General features: G+C 34.7%; 1 protein-coding gene across 1 annotated transcript in view; it reads right to left on the bottom strand.

Annotated features, from left to right (window-relative positions):
• TTC21B (tetratricopeptide repeat domain 21B) overlaps nt 1-27701 on the bottom strand; it is an 82833-nt gene that overhangs the window by 37079 nt on the left and 18053 nt on the right. Inside the window, exons 7-19 of the mRNA XM_053908064.1 lie at nt 27050-27134; nt 25633-25731; nt 22845-23037; nt 21893-21990; nt 21138-21338; nt 16604-16733; nt 12562-12719; nt 10595-10819; nt 8835-9073; nt 7451-7523; nt 6874-6984; nt 6035-6173; nt 267-373 (exon numbers count right to left, since the gene is read on the bottom strand). Of these exons, the coding sequence (XP_053764039.1) occupies nt 267-373; nt 6035-6173; nt 6874-6984; nt 7451-7523; nt 8835-9073; nt 10595-10819; nt 12562-12719; nt 16604-16733; nt 21138-21338; nt 21893-21990; nt 22845-23037; nt 25633-25731; nt 27050-27134 (1858 nt within the window). The remainder of the gene's footprint in view (nt 1-266; nt 374-6034; nt 6174-6873; nt 6985-7450; nt 7524-8834; nt 9074-10594; nt 10820-12561; nt 12720-16603; nt 16734-21137; nt 21339-21892; nt 21991-22844; nt 23038-25632; nt 25732-27049; nt 27135-27701) is intronic.

Here is a 27701-nt window from a genome sequence, read left to right as displayed (position 1 = left end):
CCCTGGTCATGTGATTTTATACAAATTATTAAACCAAGCTTCCTTACCTACAAAAGTGGATTAAAAATATTAACTTGCTGTAGTTGTTACAATGATTATCAATAACACATTTAAACAGTACAATCCATTGGCATTTGATCATTATTTCTATTTTGACTTATTTTCTGTGGTAGTTGGGCCAAAATAACTGGTCTTTCTCCTACCCGTGATGTATTCCCTTCTCCCCTCCCCTCCGACACCCCACAAGCACTCACAAGTACATTTACCTGTTGTAATGAAGCTATGGCATCACCAGGTCTTTCCACTTCACTATAAACTTTTGCTAGGAGAACATGAGAACGTCCATCCTCCATGAGAGCTGACAGTTCATTTACTATGAGAGAAGGTATTGGGAACAAATAGTCATTTTTAAATAAACGTTTACATTTTTCTACAAGTTTTGAAACAGGTCTTTACAAAGAATGATTTTGAGAAATAGTGAATAAAGTTGAAAAACTTTCAGTCAGTTAACTGAGGGATGGCCAAATTAAAGAAAGAAAAAAGATTTAGGATAAAAACTAGCTGGAAGAAAAGCTAAGGAACTGGATAATAACAAGGTTTTTCTTAGACTTATATTAAGAGATAACAATGTAACAATACATGTAAGAATTTCAATTTTCATTTTTAACTGTATAAACATTTATGCTGATTGAAATCATTAAAAAACAAGATAGAGTAGTTGCTACATGCAATTAGGAAGATAATGGCTGTTTTTAAAATAATAGACACTTGATAAGCAATGAAGTACAGTCACTAAGAGCACTGACTTTGATGGCAATCTGTCTGGTTTCAAATCTAGTCCTTATCACTTACTAGCTATTTAACTTTGAACAAGATACTTATACATTTTGTGTTTCCCTTTCATCTGTAAAATAAGGGAAAGAATAGTACCCATCTCATAGGGTTGTTGTAAAACTTAAAAAGTAAGTTATGAAACAAGTGTGCATATGCAAAGCAATTAAAATAGTCTAGTACATGGTAAGTGCTATTTAAATATTTGGTATTATTATCTTGTGATTTAAGAGCAATAATAGAACCGTACATAAATAAGAAAATGTTTCTTCTACTATTTATCAAGTTCATGAAATGAACAAATTACTTAAAAACATAGCCATTCAACCTCACATAAGAAATCTAAAAATGATCAGTCTGAGGGGCACCTGGGGTGCCTCAGTCGGTTAAGTGTCTGACTCTTGATTTTGTGCCACATATACATCAAAGTGGTTTATATATATTATTTCTTTAAAACCCCAGCCTAAGGGGAATCAACAGGATTTCCTACAGGCAGGGACAGGGTGATGGCTAGGATCCGGGCTTTCAGCAATGACTAGAGGGATAAAGCTCTTATTGAGACAATGAAGGTTGCATGCAGGACAGATGTGGGGAGGCAGATCGGGAATTCTGTTTCAGACATGCTAAGTTTAAGATGTTTATTAGAATCCAGGTGCTGGCTACTTCAGCTAGATTAAGTTAGATATGTCAAGGAAACAGAGTCTTAGGTTTTAATTTAAATATGGGAATTATAATTGCCTCAAAAATGAATGTGGACATTAATGAAACAGTATATAATGAAATGCACATGAAGGCATCTAAGTGCACAATGGGGTGTGCTCAACAAATATTTATTACACGAAAGCATTTATATTACGTAAGTGTAATAAATTTATACCCATATAAGTAAAATATGCTACTTGAATCATTCTTCCTCTACAACCTTTTCAAAAATGCATATGCACATTTAAGGCTATCTGTAGTGTTTCAAGCAAGGTCTGACAAACCCATGCAAATATTTTTATGGACTAATACTTTATATGGTGAATAAACCCAAAATTAGGTAAATTTAAGCACCAACCTCATCAAAGCTAAATGAAAATACTATTTTTGAAAATCCTAGAAAACTTCGAGTGGGCTGGCCTTATCATATACCCAAACACATTTTATTTTTTAAAAAATATTTATTTATTTATTTTGAGGGAGAGAGATAGAGAGAGAGAGAGAGAGAGAGTGTGCACAAGCAGGGGATGGGCAAAGACAGAGGGAGAGAGAGAATTCCAAAGAGGCTCTGTGGTTCTGTCAGCACAGAGACCAATGCAGGGCTCAAACTCACAAACCATGAGCTCGTGACCTGAGCCAAAATCAAGAGTCAGACATTTAACTGACTAAGACACCCAGACACCTCTGAAGACATTTTAAAGCTACAGTGGATAGGATACTGGCAAAAGAAAAATAACGCAGGGCAACAAAATGAAGATTCTCAGAATTAGTCATACATACAAATAAGTTTATTATGTGACAAAGATGGCATCTCAATAAATGGCACAGAAATAAAATTGGTCTCCATTTGGGAAACTATATAGTAAAAACTGTACATGGACTAAAGTTCTACAAAAATTACAGAAAATATAAAAGAGTATTTTTATGATGTTAAGATGAAGGAAGATAGTTTCTGAGTATGAGAGGAAATTCAGGACTCAAAAAAAGGAAAGGCTGGTATATATAATAATTGGCTATTCTATTTGACTAAGGAAATGACAAATTCAATTAAAAAAACAAAAAAAGGGATAGGCTCAGGAGAAAATGTCTGCAAATGACTAACAGGTGACAGATGATTAATCAGAGGTTCAGGGTCAAAGCAAGGGATATAAATGAAAACATCCTAGAAGGAAATGTGATCTAGACATGGAATGATGCCTAACCTTATCGATTATCAAAGAAATTCAAATTGAAGTGGTTTTCTCCCCTATAATTAATACAACACAATGATGGGACATTTTTGACCTTAAGAAACAATGATGCGGCACAACTCAACTCAGAGGTATATAAAGAAGCTTATCTCATATTGTCTTCAACTTTTCTTCAGTCTAAATGTCTATCAATAAGGGACTCATCAAATAAATTATTATATCAAGATATAGAATACCTATACTAAAGAAAATAAAGAAAAGCTATATTTGCCAACATGAAGAGAAGCTATTAAGTGAAAAATGTCTACTGTAGATGTACAGTATAATATGATCCCATTTTGGCAGGAAAAATGTGGTATGTAATTCTGTGTGAGAGAGACAAAGAGAGGCATGGCAGAGACACTAATTAGGATGATACACAAAGTAAATGTGTTTTTTTTTTTTTCTGGAAAGCTGGGACAACACAACTTTCACTCACTTCTGTAATCTTTAAATTTTGACAATGAGTAAGCACTAGATTTTATTTTAAAATAACAATCTTTAAAAAGCAAATTTGTATAGGGGTGCCTGGGTGGCTCAGTCGGTTAAGTCTCCAACTCTTGATTTCAGCTCAGGTCATGATCTTTCAGTCGTGATAGTGAGCCTGCCATCAGGCTCTGCGCTGGGAGTGGAGCCTGCTTGGGATTCTCTCTCTCTTCTTCCCTCTGCCCCTCCCCTGCTTGTTCCCTCTCTCTCCCCAAAAAGAAAAAAAAAAGGCAAATTTGTACCAACTTATAAGAAGGCAATTTAGATAGTATCCAGTTAAATTTATCTTATTTTTATTATTTTTTTTAATGAATACAATTTATTGTCAAATTGGCTTACATACAAGACCCAACAACTGCCCTCCAGTTAAATTTTAAATGCACATACTTTTTTGACTTAGCATCTTACTCTTAAGAAATATAAGCAAGTACGGACTTCAATCTATATTACAAAGCTGTAATCATCAAGACAGTATGGTACTGGCATAAGAACAGACACTCAGATCAATGGAACAGAATAGACAACCCAGAAATGGACCCACAAATGTCTGGCCAACTAATCTTTCACAAAGCAGGAAAGAATACCCAATGGAATTGATATTCAGCAAGTGGTGCCAGGAAAACTAGATAGTGACATGCCGAAAAATGAACCTGGACCACTTGCTTACACCACACACAAAAATAAACTCTAAATGGATGAAAGACCTAAATGTAAGCAGGCAAAAACCTCTCTGATCTTGGCCACGGCAACTTCTTACTCAACACATCTCCGGAGGCAAGGGAAACAAAAGGAAAAAGGAACTATTGGGACCTCATCAAAATAAAAAGCTTCTGCACAGCAAAGGAAACAATCAGCAAAACTAAACGGCAACCAACGGAATGGGAGAAGATAGTTGCAAACGACATATCAGATAAAGGTTACTATCCAACATCTATAAAGAATTTATCAAACTCAACACCCAAAAAACAAATAATCCAGTGAAGAAACGGGCAAAAGACATGAATAGACACTTCTCCAAAGAAGACATCCAGATGGCCAACCGACACATGAAAAAATGCTCCCCATCACTCATCATCAGGGAAATACAAATCAAAACCACGATGAGATACCACCTCACACCTGTCAGAATGGCTAACATTAACAACTCAGGCAACAACAGATGTTGGTGAGGATGCAGAGAAAAAGGATCTCTTTTGCACTGCTGGTGGGAATGTAAACGGGTGCAGCCACTCTGGAAAACAGTATGGAGGTTCCTCAAAACATTAAAAACAGAACTACCCTACGGCCCAGCAACTGTACTACTAGGTATTTATCCAAGGGATACAGGTATGCTGTTTCGAAGGGGCACATGCACGCCCCAATGTTTACAGCAGCACTTCAACAATAGCCAAAGTATGGAAAGAGTCCATATATCTATCAATGAATGAATGGATAAAGAAGATGTCGTGTATACATACAGTGGAGTATTACTCGGCAATCAAAAGGAATGAAATCTTGCCATTGAAACTACGTGGATGGAACTAGAGGTACTATGCGAAGCGAAATTAGTCACAGAAAGACAAATATCATATGATTCACTCACATAAGGACTTTAAGATACAAAACAGATGAACATAAGGGAAGCAAAAATCATATAAAAACAGGGAGGGAGATAAAAACATAAGAGACTCATAAATATGGAGAACAAACAGAGGGTTATTAGAGGGGTTATGGGAAGGGGATGGGCTAAATGGGTAAGGGACATTAAGGAATCTACTTCTCAAATCATTGTTGCACTATATGCTAACTAACTTAGATGTAAATTAAAAAATAAATTAAATAAAAATTTTTAAAAAAGAGTACTAAAAAAAAAGGATATAAGCAACTATATACCAAAGAATGAAATACAAGGATACTCACTGTAACATAGTTTATAAATATTAAAATAATGGAAAATCAGCTAAATATCTAATAATTGGGGGCATCTGTGTGGCTCAGTTGGTTAAGCATCCCACTCTTGCTTTCAGCTCAGATCATGATCTCACAGTTCATGGGATCGAGCCCCATGACATGCTCAGTGCAGAGTGTAGAGGCTGCTTGGGATTCTCTCTCTCTCTTTCTCTCTCTCTGTCCCTCCCCTGCTTGTACTCTCTCTCAAAAATAAATAAATAAACTTAAAAAAAGTCCAATAATTGAAAGAAAGTTAAAAGAGAAAAACATGGAGTCATAATAAAAAAAAAACTGTTGAGTTATAGAATATTATGATGCCATTAGAATGATATGAATGTACTAACATCTGGAATATGCTATCTGGGGAAAAAATTCCAGAATAGGAAGAACAATACACTCAAAAAGAAAAATTATGCATATTATACTTATGTACTTACATATACACTGAAACACAAAAATGGTATTACCTCTAGGAAGGTAGTTTGAGAAGAGGGCAAGTAGAATTCACATGAGAAACTGGAGACTTACACATTATATTCTTGGATTGTGTTGAATTTAAAAAAAAAAAAAACTTAAGAGGAAAGATTATAAAAATGTTTACTTGTCTAAACATCAGATGTAGTTTCACATTATTCTGGAAAGTAAAGTATCTATGGCACAATTAACTGTTTCATAAATCTGTTATTAGATCATTCAAATGTCCTATTTTAGTAGAGTGACATTCTGATAATGAATTAACCAACCTCACATATATAATACCGAGAATACAAATGAACATTTATATAATATAAAAATAAAATAGATCAGACATATCAGATATGGTATACTTTTTTTTCAAATCAGAAAGACTTTCATACCAGGCTCATGAGCTAGAGCATGTTGAAGAACTTTTTCTGCTTTGTCATACCATTTCAATTTTAATAAAAGCTCAGCCAGGTCATAGCAAAGATAATTTTGTTGTCCACTTTTCAGAGCGGCTTCATAGTAAGTGATTGCCTAAACAAAATCCGTTTCAGTTAGGAAAATAAGGCAATGAGAATGGTGTTCAAGCATAGATATTTTATACATTATAGATTTAAAGCATAGAAAAATTGGAAATAACCTAGCAGAAACTCAGGCATGTACCTATCAGTTAAATATGCCATTTTTTAGACAATCAAACATCACATAAGGCAACTGGCATTTCTTATGAAAAGCAGTTAATGAAAACTGCTTGGTGAATTTTTTTTTTTTTTTTACCAGTTTTATTCCAGAGGCCATTGAATGCATTGAATGCAAATATATATGTTCAGTAGTTACCAGGAATAGAACAAGAATATAACAACTAAAGGAAAATCCATTATCCCTACTAGAGGGAAATAAAAGCACATGGCTTACCAAAACTGGTTCATTAGAAAGGACAGCTATTATGCTTTGTCCTATAATGAAAGAAATATAATGTTATCACAATTGACTGGTTGCAGGGTTTAGGTGCAAGATGAAGCCAGAAGTAAATTTTAGGCTCCAGTCTTTGCAAAATGCAGTGGTCAAGAATCTGAGACACTGACAAAATCTTTAACATAAATTCCAGTTTGTGAATATAAATTTGGAGTTTATAACCATCAAGATACAAACAGTGCTTGCTGCAGACTTCTCAGAGAGCAGGGTTTGAAACATTTAATCGAATAGGCATATCTCAAGTACATAAAGTACTTACCTTTGAGTAGTTGTGAGTTTTGACAAGCGCTTTCCCAATTTTGCTTGCCAGTGTTCCATCTTTGGGATTCTGATTTAATGCTTGCTCATACGCTATTATGGCTTCTTCTGGCTAATGTTGGCAGATACAAAAAATAAGCAATGAATAAACAGCTTAGCTGGATCCTTTTAAAGGGCAACATTTCTGTAATTGAGCTCTGTATCTGCAGTACTCACTCAGTGAGACAAATAAAGTACATAGTAAAGTCTAGAAACATTACCACTGTCAGATAGGTGACAGTCACTAGTGTAGGTGTAACTCATTACTGGCTCTCTTCATTTTTCTGTTTAAAAGAGACTCTTACCTTGTTTCTGGTATCCTATCTATTTCAAATAATGATAATGCTAAATTACTGGATCTCAGTTTGAAAACAACTTTTTTTACTATAATGGTTATTTCCTTTTTACTGTAATGACTGGATCTTTAAATAACACTTAAAACATTCCTTTAAATAGAATATTACGCCAATCACAAAAAGGAGTTTTTTTTTCGTTTGTTTGTTTTTTAAATCTAAGTTCAGTAGCATCAGAAACTTTACCTCTTGTATATTCATGTATGCATCACCAAGGAGAAGAAAAGAACGAGGGCTGGGCATTCTCTCAGCAATTTCTCTAGAAATCAGACCAATTCTAGTTAGTATCCTGAATATAAATATCTTCTTCCAAAAGAATTAAATAAAAAGTAAGTTTACTTATTTCAATTAAGCCATAGCTTTCAGAGTATCTTCTACATTGTAAAAGAAAAAAAAAAAACCAACCCATTCATACCCAGACTATTTATGCTAGATCAACTTTTTTTTTTCCATTAAATCTTTCCATTTTTTGATATGCAGGTAACAAGAGTACTGGTAGACAGTAAACATATAAGCTCTCATTATATGAAAATACATTTTTTTACCTTTAATTTTGAAATGATGTGGGAGCGAAGGCACCAAAACAGGATGTGACGCTATCAGTAATGTACAGCATCTCACTCAATTGGTCCAAAAACTATATGCGAGGTATAACTTTATACATGACACTAAGAATTGAAGTCTATAACTAATGTGTCAGATCTGCCTGAAACAAGACCTATGCTTTTAACTATTATACTATAGGGCATCCAAAACAAATCAATCTTATTTTTAAATATCTTCTGATCATGAGAGATGACGGTGCTGATCTTTTGGAAACATCACAGGGAATAAGATCTAGGACCTCCAGTTCATCTACCCATACACAGGTGCTGCTCAGTTTCTTCGAATCACTCAGCACCTACAAAGAACCTGAACAGCTTTCTAAGTTTTGATATTTACATGATATAGATGAGCCAATGAAATAATTCATCAACACTGTGCTATGTTCTCAACAGATAAGAGTGTTGATCTCTTCTTACATGAAGTGTGTGCTTGTATGTTTATAAGAGTAAGAACAACCTGTGCGTGTTGTCGATCCCAATAAGAGCACCAGTGTATGACATAATGCACCTGCCCTTTCACCAAGGAAAATTTGTAATCCATACCTTGGCGTGGTGTATACTAAGTCATAATTTTCTACTGCTATAACTATTATGCTGAGCATTAAATATGACCATTTAGCCCCTGAATTGTTGTTATATTATAGTTTTCTTAAGCTATTAGAATATATGTAACAGTTGCTTTTCCCCTTCCCAAACAGAAAGGTTTAAGGTCTAGAAATAACATCAAATGAAGGAGGAGAGTTAAGAATCTAGAGTAAGCCACAAAATAATCATCATCATTAATGATTTATGTCTTAGGAGAGTGAGTTGCTTGGTTAGTGTGACTGTGGTTGGTAGTAGAACATATTAAGGAAAGGGTCTATGAAATATCTCTGTAAAGCAGTTAAAGAAAGAAGAAATAAATCTGGGAACTAATTTTAAGAAGTAAATGTGTCAAAATACAATGGGTTGAAATAATCATTTACCTGTAACAAGTAATATATAACATTTTCTCTTTTCTGTGCTTCAGATAAATATCTGCCATTTTTTCTTTGGCCTCTATGAAATAAGGCTGTTCAGCGGTAACATTCCGAAGCATACTTAAAGCTCGCTCAACATCTCCCTGGGCCAGAGCTAGGTCTGCATTAGCAATAGTAACACGCAATTCTTCAGATGTCCCAGAAAATTCATGGATGGCATCTTGTATAACTTTCGCTGCCTCATGCTATAAAGATGAAGTTAAAATAACATTCTTTCAAAATATTCAACAAATTACATTAGAAATGAAGATTTTCTACTAATCCAGAATAAACAATAATTATAGCACAGGTATGATGAAAATTGACAGATTTCTGAAAAGTACAAAAATTTAAAACTAAACTCAGAGACCAAATTCAGATGACAGTATGAATATTTTTTAGGTGAAAAGTGTTTTCATGACTAGGACAATGGCAATTGCTATGAAAGAGCTCCTGCTACTGTAATTTAATAAGCATTTACTTTGTATCCAGCATTATATCAACCCATTTAATTCTCACAAAACCCCTCTAAGCCCTCTCACAAAAACCCCCATCTTGCAGCAAGGAAAATGAAATTTGGAGAGTTAAGAAGCCATGTTCATTATTGCCCCCTTGATGGGATCCAGTCCACAATCATCCACTGTACCAAATGGGTCTTCACCAAGTAGCAGATTACTTTATTCCCTATACCAGGAGCAGTTCTGTTATGCCTCAGCTGAATACATTACCTCATTTTCAAGTCTGTACCTCAATGAAACTAAAATGTCTTTTAAGATCAATATCAATTTTAGAGAATATAAGACATTCCGATTTCAGAAACATTAACATGAAAAAAATAGTGCATTTTAGAATCGACTATCTGTGGTAGAACTGGTTCTTGTTATGTATTTATGTTAATGTATTAGTGAAATAGAAATTATTTTGCGATTTGGCAAGAATCTAGACACAGCCTTCTTCATTTCTGCTAAAATATGAAAATAACTGACTAGCAACTGTTGCAATCTAAAAAACAGACCTAAATGATGTTAAGTTCTTCATTTTCTATAAGGCTTTAACTCCTCTCTCAGAATTGCATCCTTGCCTACTTCCTGTCTATTTATTATTATATTATATTATATTATATTATATTATGTAATATTATGTTGTATTATACTGCATTATATTATTGTATATATTATTTTAAGTATTTGATTTTATGATCACCCTATAAATTTACCAAAGGTATATTCATTAAGTGTTCCTTTTGGTTTCTCAACTATTAGAATTTCAGATTGGTACTTTCATTTGATTCCAGTAGTACTTGTGTGCACATGTACATACGTGTATGTGCATGTGTGTGAGTCCTTTCAGGAATTCACAGAATGACAATTATATTATTACCTTTCATGGTAGCTGAGATCATCACACATATTGCTATATACGTTATACTACATTCATACATTTCATGGTACGTATTAAATTATATTATTACTCATATTATATTACACATATGTTATTCTATTGCCTGGTAGCTAATGTAAGTACACTGATACCTAAGGCCATCCAGGTACAAATTATGTTTAATTTCAGGGACTTGAAGAAAGGACATGATTTGGTTCAAAGTAATGAGAAATTTTCTAAACTTTATCATTTGGCCAAGAAAACAATTTTAGCTTTTCCATTTCCTACTAATATGTACACTTGTATAAAAGTTCAGAGCTGAACTACTGAATTAAAACTTGACTTACCTGTTCTCCATTTAAGCGGTGAGCCTCTACCAACTCAAGAAAGACTGATAAACGATGGTTTGCATCAACTTCAGTTTTTCTGTGTTTTGATTTTGAGGAAGCTCCAATTCTCCTCATTCCTGGTAAACTCATTGCCATATGCAGGGTTTTAATTGCTTCTGCTATTTCTCCCATTTTCTTTTGTGACTGAGCTTTTATCAAATGATACAAAGGGCATTCTCTCACCTGAAAAAATAATATTCAGAAATACTTCCTTAGAATATACATACAACATCAACACATAATTTACAATCCACCAAACATTAAAATAACAGAATCTCTGAGGACACTCAGCCTGTATTATGTACCTGAGGTCTATTTTTGCCCTCTTATTAATTTTGTGATCATTTACTGTGTGATACCAGATTCAAGGAAACTGCCATTCTCTAGCATCCTTCTGGATAACAAACCAGGTGATGGGCTTTTACCATGATAGAAGAGAAAATACTTTAAAAAAAGACTAGCCAATATATTCTTTAAAAAAATTTTTTTTAATGTTTATCTTATTTTTTGAGAGAGAGAGAGAGAGAGAGAGAATGAGTGGGGGAGGGACAGAGAGAGAGGGAGACAGAGAATCTGAAGCAGGCTCCAGGCTCTGTGTCAAGCCAGAGCCCGACATGTGACTCGAACCCACAAATCATGCAATCATGACCTGAACTGAAGTCAGACGCTTAACTGACTGAGCCCCCCAGGTGCCCCAAGGCTGGCAAGTATATTCTAAGAAATTTAGTTTTCAGGCAAGGCATTTATCTGGGACTTCTAGTACTGATATAAAGTCATTAGATTTCTAGAAACACAGTTTTTCCCTTTTCTTCTATTTTTTAATTTTAGGATTAAAAATTTCAGAACATTTTAGTCAAACTTGGTGTTACCCACTGATACTACTCTGAAACCTATAGCAATGAAGTTTCTATCTTTATTTTGGCTATCCAAAGTGTTTACAGAAAAAAATAAGAGAATGACAAAATGAATGAAGAAGGAGTCAAAGGAAGGAGATGATCCAGAATGAGGCAGTGTGGCAGTCATCTAATGTCTAGGATGGCTACAACTGCCCTGGAGGCTGCAGCTCTAAGCCTTAACTAGGCATCACATTTGCTGATGGGTTTTGTGTAAATTTACTCATGCGTCTATTCTTCTCTCTGAGATTTCAATTTCTTGGGATAGGGTACTGGCATTGGGGTCATAATGTACAACCCGTCTTGAGAACTAGTGACATAAGAAGCAGGCACTGCCTTCTGCAAATCTTGAATTATCCAGTCCACTGAAGCGTCCTCACATAATAGGGTTCAAGACCCTGTGAACCAAAGCCAAAGTTTGAGGAGCTCCTCCATGATTCTAGGTAGTTAGGAAGCACCTGAACCTATGATTTTCCCCAATGCTTAGAGATATGGGATGTAACACAGAATATCTTGGATAGAAACCTAGTGTGTTTATATCCTCAAACCATATATGAACTTTCAAAATGACTAGGTGTTCTTTGATGATGACTCTAAAAAGATGTTATTAAAGCCACAATCCAAGAAAGAAAAAAGCAGTAAAATAAAGTTCTTACACATAAAAATATTTGGCATAATGTTCTATAGCTTATAATTATTTTTATATACATCCATTATTGCACTTAATGCTCATTATAACTGTAGGGTGTTATTATATGAGTTTTATAGAAAAGAAAACAGGTTCAGAGAGAGATAAGTGACTAGACACTGACCCCCAGGTATTCTGTGTCCAATTCCTTACAGTTTTTTAATTATACCACAGCTGCCTCCATGTTTTCTCCCACTGCTTGTGAATCCAAACTTGTTTCCATTAAAAATACATTTATTAGCAAAACATATAAGCAAAAATGCAAGATAGCTGAATATGTAAGTATCTGCTAAAGGTTCAAGGAGGGTGATATGTCCTTTCCCACGTGAATCTGGAATACTTACCTTAAAATTATAGCTCAGGCAAAGTTCAAGTGACTGAGAACACAATTTGAATTTTTCCTGAGACAAATAAACCTGAGCTATCAGGAGATGCGCATCTGCATAAGAAGGATTGTGTTCTAGGCAATGCTGCAGGTAATTATAAGCTGCTTCAATGTCACCTAATGACAGAAACAAAGCATTGTAATTCAAATGGTTAAGAGACAGAGATGTGAGAGAGAAGAGGGTCATGAGGAGTTTATGGAGAGTTCCAGTATTTAAACTAAAGTTCTCTATTCATAAGGCAGTGTAACCTCTCTACCTGCACCAGGTAGCTAGCCTCCTTCTAGACTTCATGAAAGGATATACCTGTAAGTCCATAAGGAGCTCCATAAGGAGCAAGGCAGAGAAAAGCTGTGAATGGATGGATCAGAGTCCATTACTGTTGTTACCGAGAGGACCATAAATGTACCTTTATTTATTTTCCTGATCAAAAAAATTTTGCTTACAATTTTATTACAGTAAGTTTTGTAAAACATAGACATTTAAATAGGTAGAATTCTGTAGCGTCCCTTACATTAACAAAGAAGATCTAGTCTTGGAATTATTTTTGGCTAGAAATTTTATCACTGTATATAGAATAACAAAAAAAGCATAAGGATATATTCCAGACATTCAGAAATATGAACTACTGATTTAATATGCTTTTAAATACCAACTGAAATAGTCAGTGTTTTGGGCATGCATACTCTGTACATCTGGGGGTCTTAGATGGAAGAAATGATCAAAATTAAAGTGACAAGAATGGGTGGAATCTGTTAGGCTAGGCTGGTACTTGGGGTCAAAAGAGGCTCTTCAGAGAAGGAAGGGCATGAACTCTAGGTCCCAGAAGAACTTTCTAGTGATGTAACCTACAGTGATCTGCCCAAAGCCATCTCATAGACTGGCTAGGTATAGGAGCCCAACTCCCCATTCAACCTTGTTAGGAGCATGGGGGAAGGGCAAGCCCTAAATTATTCTCTGTTCCATTACTCTCCTTAACCTTACATGATACCTCAATAGACCAAATAAGACTTATACTTAGGGCTTCCTGTTCCCAAAGGCCTAAACTACCAATGACAAAATCCACATAAACAGAAAACAGTTTTCTTAGAGACAGAGTAACTGGCTGAGGCTGCATAATAACTTAATAAATATAGTATCAAAATTTGTCAATCAACCATCAAACATAATAAATAATATTGGATTATTTTTTGTTGTGATAAGATCTAACGCTCAAGAATCGAATAGGCAGAAAAGGAAATGGAAAGGTTAAGGATAATAACCTGGTGTGCAAATTACCACCTCCATGTAAAAGAATTAAGGAGATAACCTGGAGGTTACTGCTAAGGGGGAAAGTACATAGGAAAAGAATCAGGATTTATAAATAAGAGACTGAAGAATATGAGGACTGTATGAATAATTGAGATCAGAATTTTTATTGTTTTGTTTAATGGTGATGAGGGGGAAAGATGTGTGGAGTTAGTATTTAGAAGGTCACTAAATATTTAAAAATGAGAAATGGGTAATCACTGTTGGGGAAAATAGCCACATAAACAAAGAACACATCAACATCACATTTTTATCGAAGAATAGCCCAATTTCCCTTAAGGAGAAAATGAAAGATATTTCTGTCCTACATGTATCTCTTTGTTAGGGTCTGGTGTAACACAGAATTTGGCTGGCCTTTGTCCCGTTTCCTGGGAAGGAGTCTTGAAATCATAGAATTTCCCAAGTGAGAGGGAAATCTTTGTTGTTTGAGGTCAGCTCTGATCATTTACCTAAGTGAGAAGACTCATGGTGCGGCCCTAGATAGCTTATGTTAAGGAGATGACTCCATGGGGACTATCCCCGCCAGAAAGACCAACCAAGTACTTAGAGGGTTGGGGCTTTGAACTATGTTTTCTACTTGGACTGGGGAGCAGGATCCTGGAGACTGAGTTCAATCACACACCCAATGATTCGATCTGTGCCTATATAATGATTCTCTAATTAAAAACTCTAAACCTGAGTTGAGTTTCCCTGGCTATTAATGTTCTTTATGTATTGTCATATACACATATGTTGGAAAGTTTATGTGTACTCTATAGTGAACAATGGCAGCTTCACATTTGGGACCCTCCCATACCCCACCCCGTACATCTCTCTCTTTTGCTGGTTTGGATTAGTATCTTTTTTCTAAACTAAAACTCTAATTAAGTGGTTTCCTCAGTTCTATGAGTCATTCTAGCGAATTTGAAGCTGAGGAGTCATAGAAACCCTGAATCTGTAGTCAGCTAGTCAGAAGTTCAGATGGCCTTGGCAACCCCTGAACTTGTGGCTCGTGTCTGTGCCCTTAACCTGTGAAGACTGGTCCAACTCCAGGTAGTTCTCAGGTCAGAAGTCATTGCATTTGGCAATTTATCAGGATACCGTTATTTGGACACATGCCAGCGTTACTTCAAATGGTTTCAGGCTGCTCTTTTTATTTTATTTTTTAAAATTTTTATTATTTTTATATTTTTATATTATTATATTATAATATTATAATATTATATAATATTATTATTATTATTATATAATTATTATATATTATTATATAATTATTATTATTATTAATAATTATTATTATTATATAATAATATATAATTATATATAATGATATAATTATATATAATTATAATTATAATTATAATTATTATTATTATTATTAATAATAATAATTATTATTATATATTATTATATAATTATTATATTATTATTATATAATATATATAATAATATATATTATAATAATATTATAACATAATATTATAATATTTTATATTATTATATTATTATATTTTTATATTATATTTTTATAATTTTTATTATTTTTTTTAACGTTTATTTTTGAAACAGAGAGAGACAGAGCATGAACAGGGGAGGGGCAGAGAGAGAGGGAGACACAGAATCTGAAACGGGCTCCAGGCTCTGAGCCGTTAGCACAGCTAACGGGGCTCGAACTCACGGATCGTGACATCATGACCTGAGCCGAAGTCAGACACTTAACCAACTGAGCCACCCAGGCGCCCCAAGGCTGCTCTTTTTAAAAAGAGTGTCCATCTATGAAACTTTGGCAAGTAAGTAATACTATATTGAGACTGATTTATATCAATTTTCAAAATAAATAGTAAGTGTTTGATAAATTAATCACAGAACTCAAATTTTGTTTAATCACCTATTAGATAATACTGTTTCAACTGAGAGGAAAAGTAGAAATATCATGTGGCTCAATAGTAGAACTTAATCAGAAGAAGGTATTATAAAGCCACTTCTTACATATAGAGTATTTCAGAGATACAAACTTTTGAGATCACCTAGTTCTTTTTTTAACAGTTAAAACTGAAGTCAGATAAATTATAAAGTCAATCTTCTCTCTCCATTACATGCAAGAAATAATTGTTTACAGTAATATCTTTAAGCTGGTTTCTACTCTTTATGATTTTACAAACTTAATTTACTTTGTGTGGCAATTCATCTACCAAAGGTACATAAACATAAGCACAAAGAATGATCTATTATGTGTATAGTCACACACCTGTTTGTGTCCTAAAAAACTAAGGTTATAAACCTGGGGTTATTTTTTTTTTTAGCTATACATAATCACAGAAACTAAGCAGGAATTAATCAACACATTTCATAAAGGCCTGAAACCTGGTAAACTTTGCATCTGGCTATACCAATGAGTCAACTATGGATTAATGGCTATGAATTCTTATTGCCATCTAAGTACCATCTGATGGACTTTTTTGTAAATGGTACAACTGCTTTTTCCTGTCAATTCACTTGAACAATGAAAATTTATGCTGATTTATAAAGAATTAAACACAAAATAATTTAATGCAATTTTACACAATCTTATTTTGGACTAAAATTATTTGTTTGTGCACAAGTAAAATGCATCTTATGTGACTATTCTTCAAGTATGTGGAGTGCTTAAACATACCTTTGTTTTTATCAACATCAGAATTAAAAGGTCAATTTAAGTTTTTAAGTTATATTCTACCTGATAAATATTTCACTTTTGCTATAAGGAAGACAGCTTGCAGTAGACCTGGTACAGTTCTTACTATAGTCTCCAGAATTGAGGTACAACGTCTGAGAAGTGGAGAAAGAGGTTGCCCAAGACTTGCAGGCTAAACAAAACAAATTAGCACATCATGTTATAATTATATTAGTATTTAGCTAAAAGTAAACAAACATACTAAATTTTAGTGTAACTAGCAAAACTACCTATTTTCCCAAAATTTCTCTTATTCTATTTTTGCAATAATATCTTTCCTATAACATGACTAATACTAATTTATCCCCTTGGGATCTGTGAACAGCCCATGTAATGGCTTTTATTCAGCAAAACAGTTATGAGGTTATTACAGTTACTGATCTGATAACATGAAAGGAGCATATTTGTTCAAAAACTGTCAAGGAAACATACTCAAAGGAAAGATAACTGAGAGACAGAACTTCTTGCTGGAAATGAGAGTCAAGGCAATGTAGTTCTAATTCTAGACCTGCCTATGATTTACACAGTTCAGTAACTTGCATTACCCCCTAGAGTACTGTAAGTTCAGTTTCTAGAAAATTATTTTTCCTAGAAGTCAGAGGGTAGAACACACTCATGTGTATTATACCAAATGTCTCACACGTTCACGTTCTCTGCTTTTCTGCCTGGCATGTCAAAGGCTTTCAAAGGATTTTTTTTCCTCTTTTTATTAATACATAGTGAATATGGTAACTAAAACAGTACTATAACATTTGTTTATTGTTTTAATGGCTGTCTACCCAACCAATCTTTATCCAAGGGTTACCCACTCACAAGTTACAAATGTGATATTAGTTTAAATATCAAACGTTTATTCTCCCTGCTTTGACCTACTGATGCTGTGTCCTTAATTTGAAAAATAATCTTCCCCATCGTCCCCCTACACTCCATACATATATACTCTTTTTTATTTTAAGTTTATTTTTATTTATTTCAAGAGAGAGATAGAGACCAAGTGGGGAAGGGGCAGAGAGGGAGAGATAGAATTCCAAGCAGGCTCTCCACTGTCAGTGCAGAGCCCCATGCAGGGCTCAAACTAACAAACAGAGAGATCGTGACCTGAGCCAAAGTCAAGAGTCTGACGCTTAACTGACGGAGCCACCCAGGTGCCCGTCCACACATATATATTTTTAACTAGAGTATAGTGTCTTACAATCACTCCTACAATGAGACGTGACTACTGAAAAGAAACTACCACATCTCTTCACTATGTTGAGTCACAAAAAAATGTGCACTCAAAAATTATTTCAAAATATGACCACTGATGCCTACAATACATCAACTTCTTTAAATTTCTACAGCACTTATAAGTTACGTAATAAAATTTAGCATCCTACATTATCTTATACAATTCCAAAGTAGTTTCATGTTTTGTTTTGCTTCTTTTATAGGGTTAGGGTCTTTATGTGCCTTGAAGATCAGAATTTTACACTCTTTCACATAGTATGAATACAGAGTAAATTCTTCAAAAGTATTTATTTTTTCAGTGTAACTGAAAACAGCGAAAGTGTAGGTGATATAGGTGGCAAAGGTTCTTTACCACCTGCTAAGAGTTATTTATTGAGAACAACCGTCATTTTTGCTGTAAACACTTTCAGAGTGAATTGTACGTGGACAATCTCTAAGATAACATCCGTCTGATTAAAAACAAAATATAAAAGGGGCAAGGAACAGAACTGGAGAGGCAAGTCTGCCTTTCTGATATTTCCCCATGGAAACACCATTATGAATGTTAATTAGGTGCTGCCATGCTGACAAAGGTTATATGGGGGGGGTGGGTGGGAACACAAAATGTTGTGGACTAGGGACACAATTGCCACTTAACACATTATTTCTTGCTCCACCTACAGTTAATTCTTAGCACAGCTGCCACAGAAATCCTTTTTAAATTACTGAGTCAGATGACGCTGTAAACCCTCTGGCGGCTCCCCACTGTACTCAGAATCGATGCCAGGGGAGGGACAACACCTCTAAGGACCTACGTGGTCTGCTTTCTCTGTTGTGACCTCCTCCTCACTCCATCCCTGTCACATTAGTCTCCTTGTGGCCTTTGGGCCATTGCACAACTGTTCTCTGTGACTGAGACAATCTATACCATATCTCCACATGAACACCACGTTTTTGTTCAACTTTTACCACTTAATGAGGCCTAACCAGATCATTTTATCTAAAATTATCACCTAGGGGCGCCTGGGTGGCTCAGTTGGTTGAGCGTCCAGCTTCAGCTCAGGTCATGATCTCACAGTTCATGGGTTCGAGTCTCGCGTCAGGCTCTGTGCTGACAGTTCAGAGCCTAGAGCCTGTTTCAGATTCTGTGTCTCCCTCTCTCTCTGCTCCTCCCCTGCTTGTGCTCTCCCTCTCTCTCTCAAAAATAAATAAACATTAAAAAAAATTTAAAAAAATTATCACCTATTTCTTCTGAGATTTTCTAATACACCATATAATTGGTTATATTATCTGTCTCCTCCTGCTAGTTATATATATGCTTCATAGAGGACAAAGGCTGTACTTTATCCTTTCACAACTACTTCCCCAGCTCCAAGCAAAGTCCTGGGTACTCTACAAGCATTCATTGAGTGAATTCTGATTATTGCACAAGTACTGAAAAATGCATTCTAATTCTAAGCAACTGAAAGCACATCATGACAGGGAAGACTTGGATCAACCCTATTCCAGAAGGGTTAATTTATTATTATTTTTTAAGTTTATTTATTTATTTTGAGATACAGCCTGAGAGGACAAGCTGGGGTGGTGGGGGGGGGGGGGGAAGTGGGCAGAGAGTGGGAGAGACAGAATCACAAGCAGGCTCTGCACTATCAGCATAGAGCCCAAAGTGGGGCTCGATCCCACGAACTATGAGATCATGACCTGAGCTAAAACCAAGAGCCAGATGCTTAACCGACTGAGCCACCCAAGTGCCCCCAAAGGGCTAATTAAAAAAAAAAAAACAGATTTATACAAGTTTAGAAAATGACATAGTGATCAACAAAAGTCGCATGGCTTCCCTAAAGAAAGGCCATTATCCTCATTTCCTTATTAACACAATTATGGAAGCTGTAAATCAGGGAGAATGCTAAGAATTATGCTTTTAGCAATGAAACATCTGACACTTCCTGTTATGATATTCCTGTGTTGAAGCATGAGCTGAATATAACGTAAAGTCATCTGCTTACTGTCGTAATAAGAAAGTGCTGACTAACGGATCCACATCAGTTTGGAAACAACTCTCTGGTAGTTCAATAAAAGGCTCCATTTTCAGTTCTACTCAGTGCTGCATAAGGCAGATATTGGATGACACTAAAGATCTGTATAAAATAGATGACAATCAGGATCTAAAATAATACGGTAATCTGGAATTATGAGAGGAGTCTGAGGAGATAAGGTTTCACAGGGATAAATGTACAGTCTACAGTTTGGTCCTAAGTTACAGTGAATAATAGATCAAAAGACTTTAGTTAACTATTAATTCAATAGGGGTTGATAATATCGTATGATTCACAAAAGAAGCTAGAAGAACATCTAGAATTAGGGAGAAGAGGATCTGCCAGGGCCAAACCCACATTTGGACTAGTGACCTCAAGGAGAGCTTACTAACAGGAGAAAGGCTATCCTCAGGCCCACGAGCAGGGTTCTAGCTATGTCATATAAAAATAAATGGCTAAAAACCTGGACTTGTTTAGGGAGAACATGAAAACTAATTTCTAAAATCTGAAGGTCTGTTTTATGAATGAGGAATAACCCTTGCTTTGGCTAAGTAACTGGACTTGCCCGTGCCACTTCAGAGAGCAGGAGGATGACTAGGACACAGGTGAATTTTTTTTGACATGAAGTTAAGTCTGATTTAACACAGGAAATGCAGTCTAACAGTTATAGTTATACAGTAAGAACTGCACTTTTAGGTGTACCCAAAGGTTGGATGGGCCCTTAAGATGCTATGGAGTGGATTCAGGGGTGCCTGGGTGGCTCAGTCGGTTGAGCATCTGACTTCGGCTCAGGTCATGATCTCATGGTCCGTGAGTTCGAGCCCCGCGTCGGGCTCTGTGCTGACAGCTCAGAGCCTGAAGCCTGTTTCAGATTCTGGGTCTCCCTCTTTCTCTCTCCTCCCCCACTCATGCTCTGTCTCTCTCTTCTCAAAAACAAATAAACGTTAAAAAAAAAAAAAGAAAAATTAAAAAAAAAGATGCTATGGAGTAGATTCAAGTATTACATGAATGTCTGACTTAAACAACTTCTAATATTTCTCCTGAAGTGAAGATATTAACATTCTATGAACTACAAGTGAATATTTATAAACCAAAACATTTATTACTTGATAGCCGTCATTGGCATAAATATTCTGACTTAAAAACTATTTCAACTAATATAGATACGAATACTACCATTGTAAGATGCAGATATAATCTAATATGTGAAAGACAATTTATTAGCACATTCATAAAACACTGTGTAAATGATGTTGTAAATATTTTCACTGAAAAAAAGTCCCAGAATTACTTACCTGCATTGGGCAGAAATTCAGATATTCTGTAATAATTTCTAGTAAGAAATCAGGATTTAAGTTCTCAAAATATTGTATGCCAAGTGGTAAATCTTCTAAATGTGAAAAATGAGTGTCCAGAACATCATTTAACATGTTAATAACTTCTTCTTGTCGCTTATTTTTCTTCATAGCAAGAATTGCATGTAAATAAATTAATTCCTACAAATTAAGCAGTTGCCATTAATTATCCCATTCAGTTGTAAAGCCATTTATTTCTACTTAGATTTCAAACACATATGAAGTGCTATTTATGTGCAATACTTATTCAAATTTAAGTATTAGCTTGGACAAACTTTTAGACTCTTTTTAAAAACAAAATTTTTTTTAATGCTTATATATTTTTGAGACAGAGAGACAGAGCACGAACGGGGGAGGGTCAGAGAGAGGGAGACACAGACTCTGAAGCAGGCTACAGGCTCCAAGCTGTCAGCACAGAGCCTGATGCAGAGCTTGAACTCACGGATTGTGAGATCATGACCTGAGTCGAAGTCGGACGCTCAACCGACTGAGCCACCCAGGTGCGCCAAACTTTTAGACTCTTATACAAGATTACTTAAAGTCTAATTCTGCAAGGAGGTAAGTTAGTAAATGCAATCATACATTAAAATTATCATATATTAGTCTTTTAAAGCCATTACTATTACTAAAAAAAATTTCATATTTTATAAACAGTAGCTAGGATCTATACGATCTGATAAAATAAAATACTGTACCGCAGATTTTCCAATAGACTGCTGAATTTCACTAAGGAATTCGAGCTGCTGATCTGCATCCTGTAACTGCCCTTCTATTAATTGACATCGGATAACTCCTAAAGCCAAATAGGACAAAAACAGTCAAAGTCCACATCCATTCAGGTATGTACACTTCAAGCTAACAACACAAGGATTAATAAAATAGGTTTTTCCCCCCATAATATATTAAAGTATTGATACATTATAATAAAATACAATAAAGTCATAAATACTACATCAGATTTAAAAAAGAAGAAAAAGAGAATAAAAGGAAATAAAATTGCCAGCTTTGTACCTATATAAAATCAGTTACTAAGGACTTCAGAATTTATGGGAACTACCCCCATAAAAGTTTATTATCGCAAGATACTATATAAGAAATGAAAACTTTAGGGGCACCTGGATGGCTCAGTCAGTTGAGCATCCGACTTGAGTCAGTTGGGCATCCGACTCGAGTCGGTTGGGCATCCGACTCGAGTCGGTTGGGCCCTGGGTTGGCCTCTGTGCTGAGCATGGAGCCTGCTTCCGATTCTCTCTCTCTCTCTCTCTCTCTCTCTCTCCCTCTGCCCCTCTCCCCAGTTCATGCTCTCTCTGTCTAAAACCAAGTAAAATTAAAAAGGGGCGCCTGGGTGGCTCAATTGGTTAAGCATGCGACTAGTTTCAGCTCAGGTCATGATCTCAGTTTGTGAGTTCAAGCCCCACGTCTTGGGATTTCTTTCTCTCTTCCCCCCCTCCAAAATAAATAAACATAAAAAAATTTTTTAAAAATGAAAACTTTATTTTTAAAGATTTATGTTTTTTTCTATTGTGGATAGTAGAGGACAGTTTGATTTTAGAAAACCACAACATATTTTCTTCTTTAATAGCAGGTATTAAAAGGAATTATTATGTATATATATCTGAGGAACACTTATAGAAACAGTTGTCATACCAATTAGTGCGGGGACACTAGTTTCATCCAGTTTCATGGCGGTATTATACCACTTCAATGCTTCTTTCATGTCTCCTTGTAAAATCATTTGGTATCCAAGTTCTGTAGCAAATTCTGATTGTTCAGGGTTTAAAGCAAGAGCTCGTTGTAGTAATGTCTGAATTTTTCTAAGAATGAGTTGACTTCGTCCACACTAAAAAGAAAAAAAAATTTAGAAGTCAAACACTTCTACTCAGGTGGGAGGATTATTTTTTTTCTAAATATACAAACTATTTGTACTTCATAGAAATAGAATGAAAAAAAAAGATTTAATAACTAAAGGAAAATAAAACTTCTCCATTTACTACCTGGACAGTGCAGCAAGAAAGAGTTTACATCTAATCAGAACTTAAAATCCTCATGAACACTGCTTTTAAACAACAGCTTCCTGGAAAGTATACTCTAAAGATGCTACACAAGTGTATTTTTTAAGACTGTTTTCAAACTGTCTTATCATTGTTTTATAAATTAGATGAGGAAATCATTACTTTAAGGTTACAGATATGTATATGTACATATATATGTAGTTTATCAAATCAAAACCTAGGACAAGGATTTGCTTTCCCCCTAAGGAGAAGGTATACCACCAGGGCAAATATTTCATTTTTTTATTATTTTATTTTATAATATCATCTCTTTTTATTAAAAATTGTGTATATGTGCAGAGAAAGGATAAACACTTTAATGTTAAACATGTTAAGTTTTCCGTGGTGAGATCATTAGTATTTTTACTTTCTTCTTTGTATTTTCTCCTAATTTATTTTTTTAATGGGAAAAAGGTAGTATATAAATATTTTTAAATATAACTTATTGTCAAGTTAGCTAACATATGGTGTATAGAGTGTGCTCTTGGCTTCGGGAGTAGATTCCCAAGCTTCACTGCTCACCCACAACACCCAGAGCTCCTCCCAACAGGTGCCCTCCTCAATGCTCATCACCCATTTTTCCCTCCCCTCTGTTTCCTCCCCTCCCCATTAACCCTCAGTTTGTTCTCTATATTTAAGAGTCTCTTATGGTTTCAGGGCAAATATTTTTAAAGATCATGCATTTGGGCTCAGCTGGGTAACTCAGTTAAGCGTCTAACTCTTGATTTTGGCTCAAGTCAGGGTCTCCCAGTTCATGGAACCGAGCTCCGCACTGGGCTTCACACTGACAGGACAGAACCTGCTTGGGAATCTCTTTCCCTCTCTCTCTGCCCAACCCCTGATCGTGCCCACACACACACACTCTCTCTCTCAAAAATAAATAAACTTAAAAAAAAAAGATCATGCATTAGAATCTTTGTTATAAAAGCTTCAAAAATAGTTCAAGAAATGGCTACTCTACTAAAATAAGTACATAATGTTCTAACATAATAACTTAAAAAAAGTTTATTTATTTATGTTAGAGAAAGAGTGAGATCGCAAGCAGGGGATGCGCAGAGAGAGAGAGGGAGAGAGACAATCCCAAGCAGGCTCTGTGCTGCCAGCACAGAGCCAGATGTGGGGCTCCAACTGACAACCCAGAGATCATGACCTAAGCTGAAATCAAGAGCCGGGACACTCAACTGACTGAGCCACCCAGGTGCCCCTACCACAGTAACTTTTAAGAGTAAAATTCTAAACTGCTTGAATTTTTTAAGCTTAATTAAAAACTAATCAAAATAAATGATCTGGCAATGAAATAAATAAAAAAAGGTAAATATCTTCCTTAACTCAAACTTTTGTAATAGCAGGGATTTTTTTCCCCTCTAAATCTCACACAATCTGACAATCTGTTTTTTAACAAAAGAATCAGTTTCTTCATGGCATTTAACAATTGATATCCTTGATTTTTTCTTTCAGTTTATCTATTATTTCATCTACTTATGTGTACCTTTTCCTTATTTTTTAAATAAGGAATTAGTTTAATTAACTTTTCAATCCTCCATTCCTTGTATTGATTTTGAGATTCTGCTGTATTTTTCTACTCCATTCCTGATTATCTTCTTCTTATTGGATGTTGTAATAAAAACATTTATTATTATTAAAACAAAAAGATCCCAACCATTTCCCCCACCAAAATTGTCTCTTACCTATGTTAAAACTTTTTTTCAAATACAACTGACCCTTGAATAACATGGGGGTAGGATGCTGGCCTCCACCCTTCACTGCACAGTTCAAAAGCTGCATATAATTTTTGATTCCCCAAATATTTAACTATTAAAATATTCTACTACTGACCACACCTAATTGATAACATAGTCTATTAACACATATTTTGTACATTATATGTATTATATACTGTATTCTTGTAATAAAATAAGCTAAAGAAAATTTTATTAAAAAAATCATAATAATAAGGAAACTATATTTACAGTACAGTACTGTATTGACTGAAAAGATCTGCTTTAAGTGGACTCATGCAGTTCAAACCCGTGTCAGTCAAGGGTCAACTGTAGTTTTAAAAAACAAAACAAAGAATAACTCTAATCATAAATCCTACGCTCTGATTAAAATACATGATTTCCCATTTCCTTTGGAATTTACCACTTTCCTATCCTTAAAGGCTCAACAAAGCCTTCCATGAAGCCTTTATGATGTCTTCTTATGGTTGGTGAGAAATTATGTTATCTCCTCCAAACGGATTTTCTTAGGAATGTTATCACATATTTATATATGTAGGGTATTTTCACTCTAGGCCATATGCCTTTTGGTGCATCAACCTTCGTGACTTATTTTACATTCCCAGCTACAGATACAGAACTCTGGTACATTGCAGGCACTCTTACAGTTCTGCTGAAGGCTACTGTGATCTTATAAAAAAGTTGAGCATTTTGTGGTTCCGTGGCATCCAATGCATTTTCTAAGTTTTCCAGCTTGGTGGCAGCCTAAAACAAAAGTATCCAGTATAATTTTAAAATAACAAAGAAAAAAAGAATACATGACATATACACGAATAAATATTATCATTTAAAAAATGTTTGCTTTTGCAAATTCCCTCTTGACTCCAGTGAAATCATCTATGTTGCAAAATGTATTAAAAGTTCTTTTTTTTTAATTAAAAAAAATTTCTTTAATGTTTATTTATTCTTGAGAGAGAGCATGAGCAGGGGAGGGGCAGAATGAGAGAGAGGGACACACAGTCCAAAGCAGGCTCCAGGCTCCGAGCTGTCAGCACAGAACCTGATCCGGGGCTCGAACTCACCAACTGTGAGATCATGAGTGAGCCAAAGTCAGATGCTTAACTGACTGAGCCGTGCAGGCGCCCCAAAAATTCTTTTAAAAGGCTCAAGAATTATGAATAAAGAATTGAGTTTTAAAATGTGTTTTTAAAATATCTGTTATTGAATGGAATTCTTTGGGTAGGTAAAGATACTCATAATATTCAATTAACTATATATGCCAAGCTCCCTCTCCAATAATTAATTCATGACACACATGAGATATGAATAATAACATAAGTATAAACATTACTATTGTATGAGATCGGACTTCAAATTACTTATATAGTCTGGTTTATATTTAAAATATTCTCTAGATTAGAAAAATCACTAAGACACTTATGGTAAGTAACTTCAATGCCAGGAAAATTTACTGAAGAGGCACCCCTACTGAAATTCTTATGGTATTTACTGAAAAATTTATTAGTTGCTATCATATTAACTGATTTAACCAGACTAAACACAATTCAAATCTATTACCTGTTACAATACTATTTGCTTCAAACTGGATTTTGGCATTCCATAATTCAGTATATAATCAATGTGCTCATTACTACAGAAACATGTACCTTATTATAAGGTCCAATGGGATTTCATCCTAAGCCCATTTAAATAATGCAAACACAGTTAAATTGTAAAAATACTACAAATCATATTTTGTATATATATTCTTCCATACCTAGCACCATCAGTTACATTAATCATGTATATAATACTGTACTGGGGTTTTATGTGGAAAACCACATATACTATAATTAATGATTTAAGGAATTTTTAAGGTAGTTTTAACTATACAATATTTTTGCTTTACTAGTTGATTTAAGAAGCTCATCTCTTTGTTAAGGTGTATTTCTAGGAATCAAGTAAAAAGTACCATGTAATACATTCTAAAAGAGCTCTTGAAGGCTCTTATATATGTGCATATGTGTGTGTGTAACTATAGATTTTTTAATACAGGAAACTTAAATAGTACAATACAACTTACCTTCTCTATGTCCCCCTCCCTACACAAATAGTAAAGAGCCAGGATTCTTAGAGCTTCCACATTTTGATTATCTTGAAGCATTAACCTGCAGAAAAACATTTCACTTAATGTTGAAATAAACTTAATGTGCTTTCTTTTATTTGAAGGTTGAAAAAGTCATTTTGCTGGTCTGACTACTCCATTATCTAAGTAAGAATTTTAAGTAGTAAAATAAAATCTCCTTTATGAAAATTATCAACCTCATTATTTAAGCTAAAAAAAAATCTCTGATTCTTAGTCTTTATGCACTGCTGGAGTACTGATTCTTAGTCTTTAATATGTTTTAAAAAGATATGAATAGATGGTACCAGTCTCATTAAATTCTTTGGCAATCCTAAATAAAGTATTACTTAACCATGCATAACAGTATATTAAAAGAAAAATTCACCTTAACCAGGAAGATTTATTACAAGAATTTCAGGAATGAGAAGATTGGTTAAATATTTAAAAGTCTCTTAATGTAATTCACAACATTAAAACAGATTCCTATGTGACAAAAAAAATTTGAAAATATTATGGAAAAATATCTGATTAGTAATAGGAACAACTCCCCTTACCCCAAAAAAGATATAAACTTAATAAAAAATATGCAAAAGCTATATAAATTCCTATG

This window comes from Panthera pardus, unplaced genomic scaffold, assembly GCF_024362965.1.
Source record: "Panthera pardus isolate Hobbes unplaced genomic scaffold, ASM2436296v1 HiC_scaffold_10, whole genome shotgun sequence".
NCBI lineage: Eukaryota > Metazoa > Chordata > Mammalia > Carnivora > Felidae > Panthera > Panthera pardus.
The sequence above is the reverse complement of the archived record's forward strand: the minus strand, read 5'-3'. Positions and strand labels throughout refer to the sequence as shown.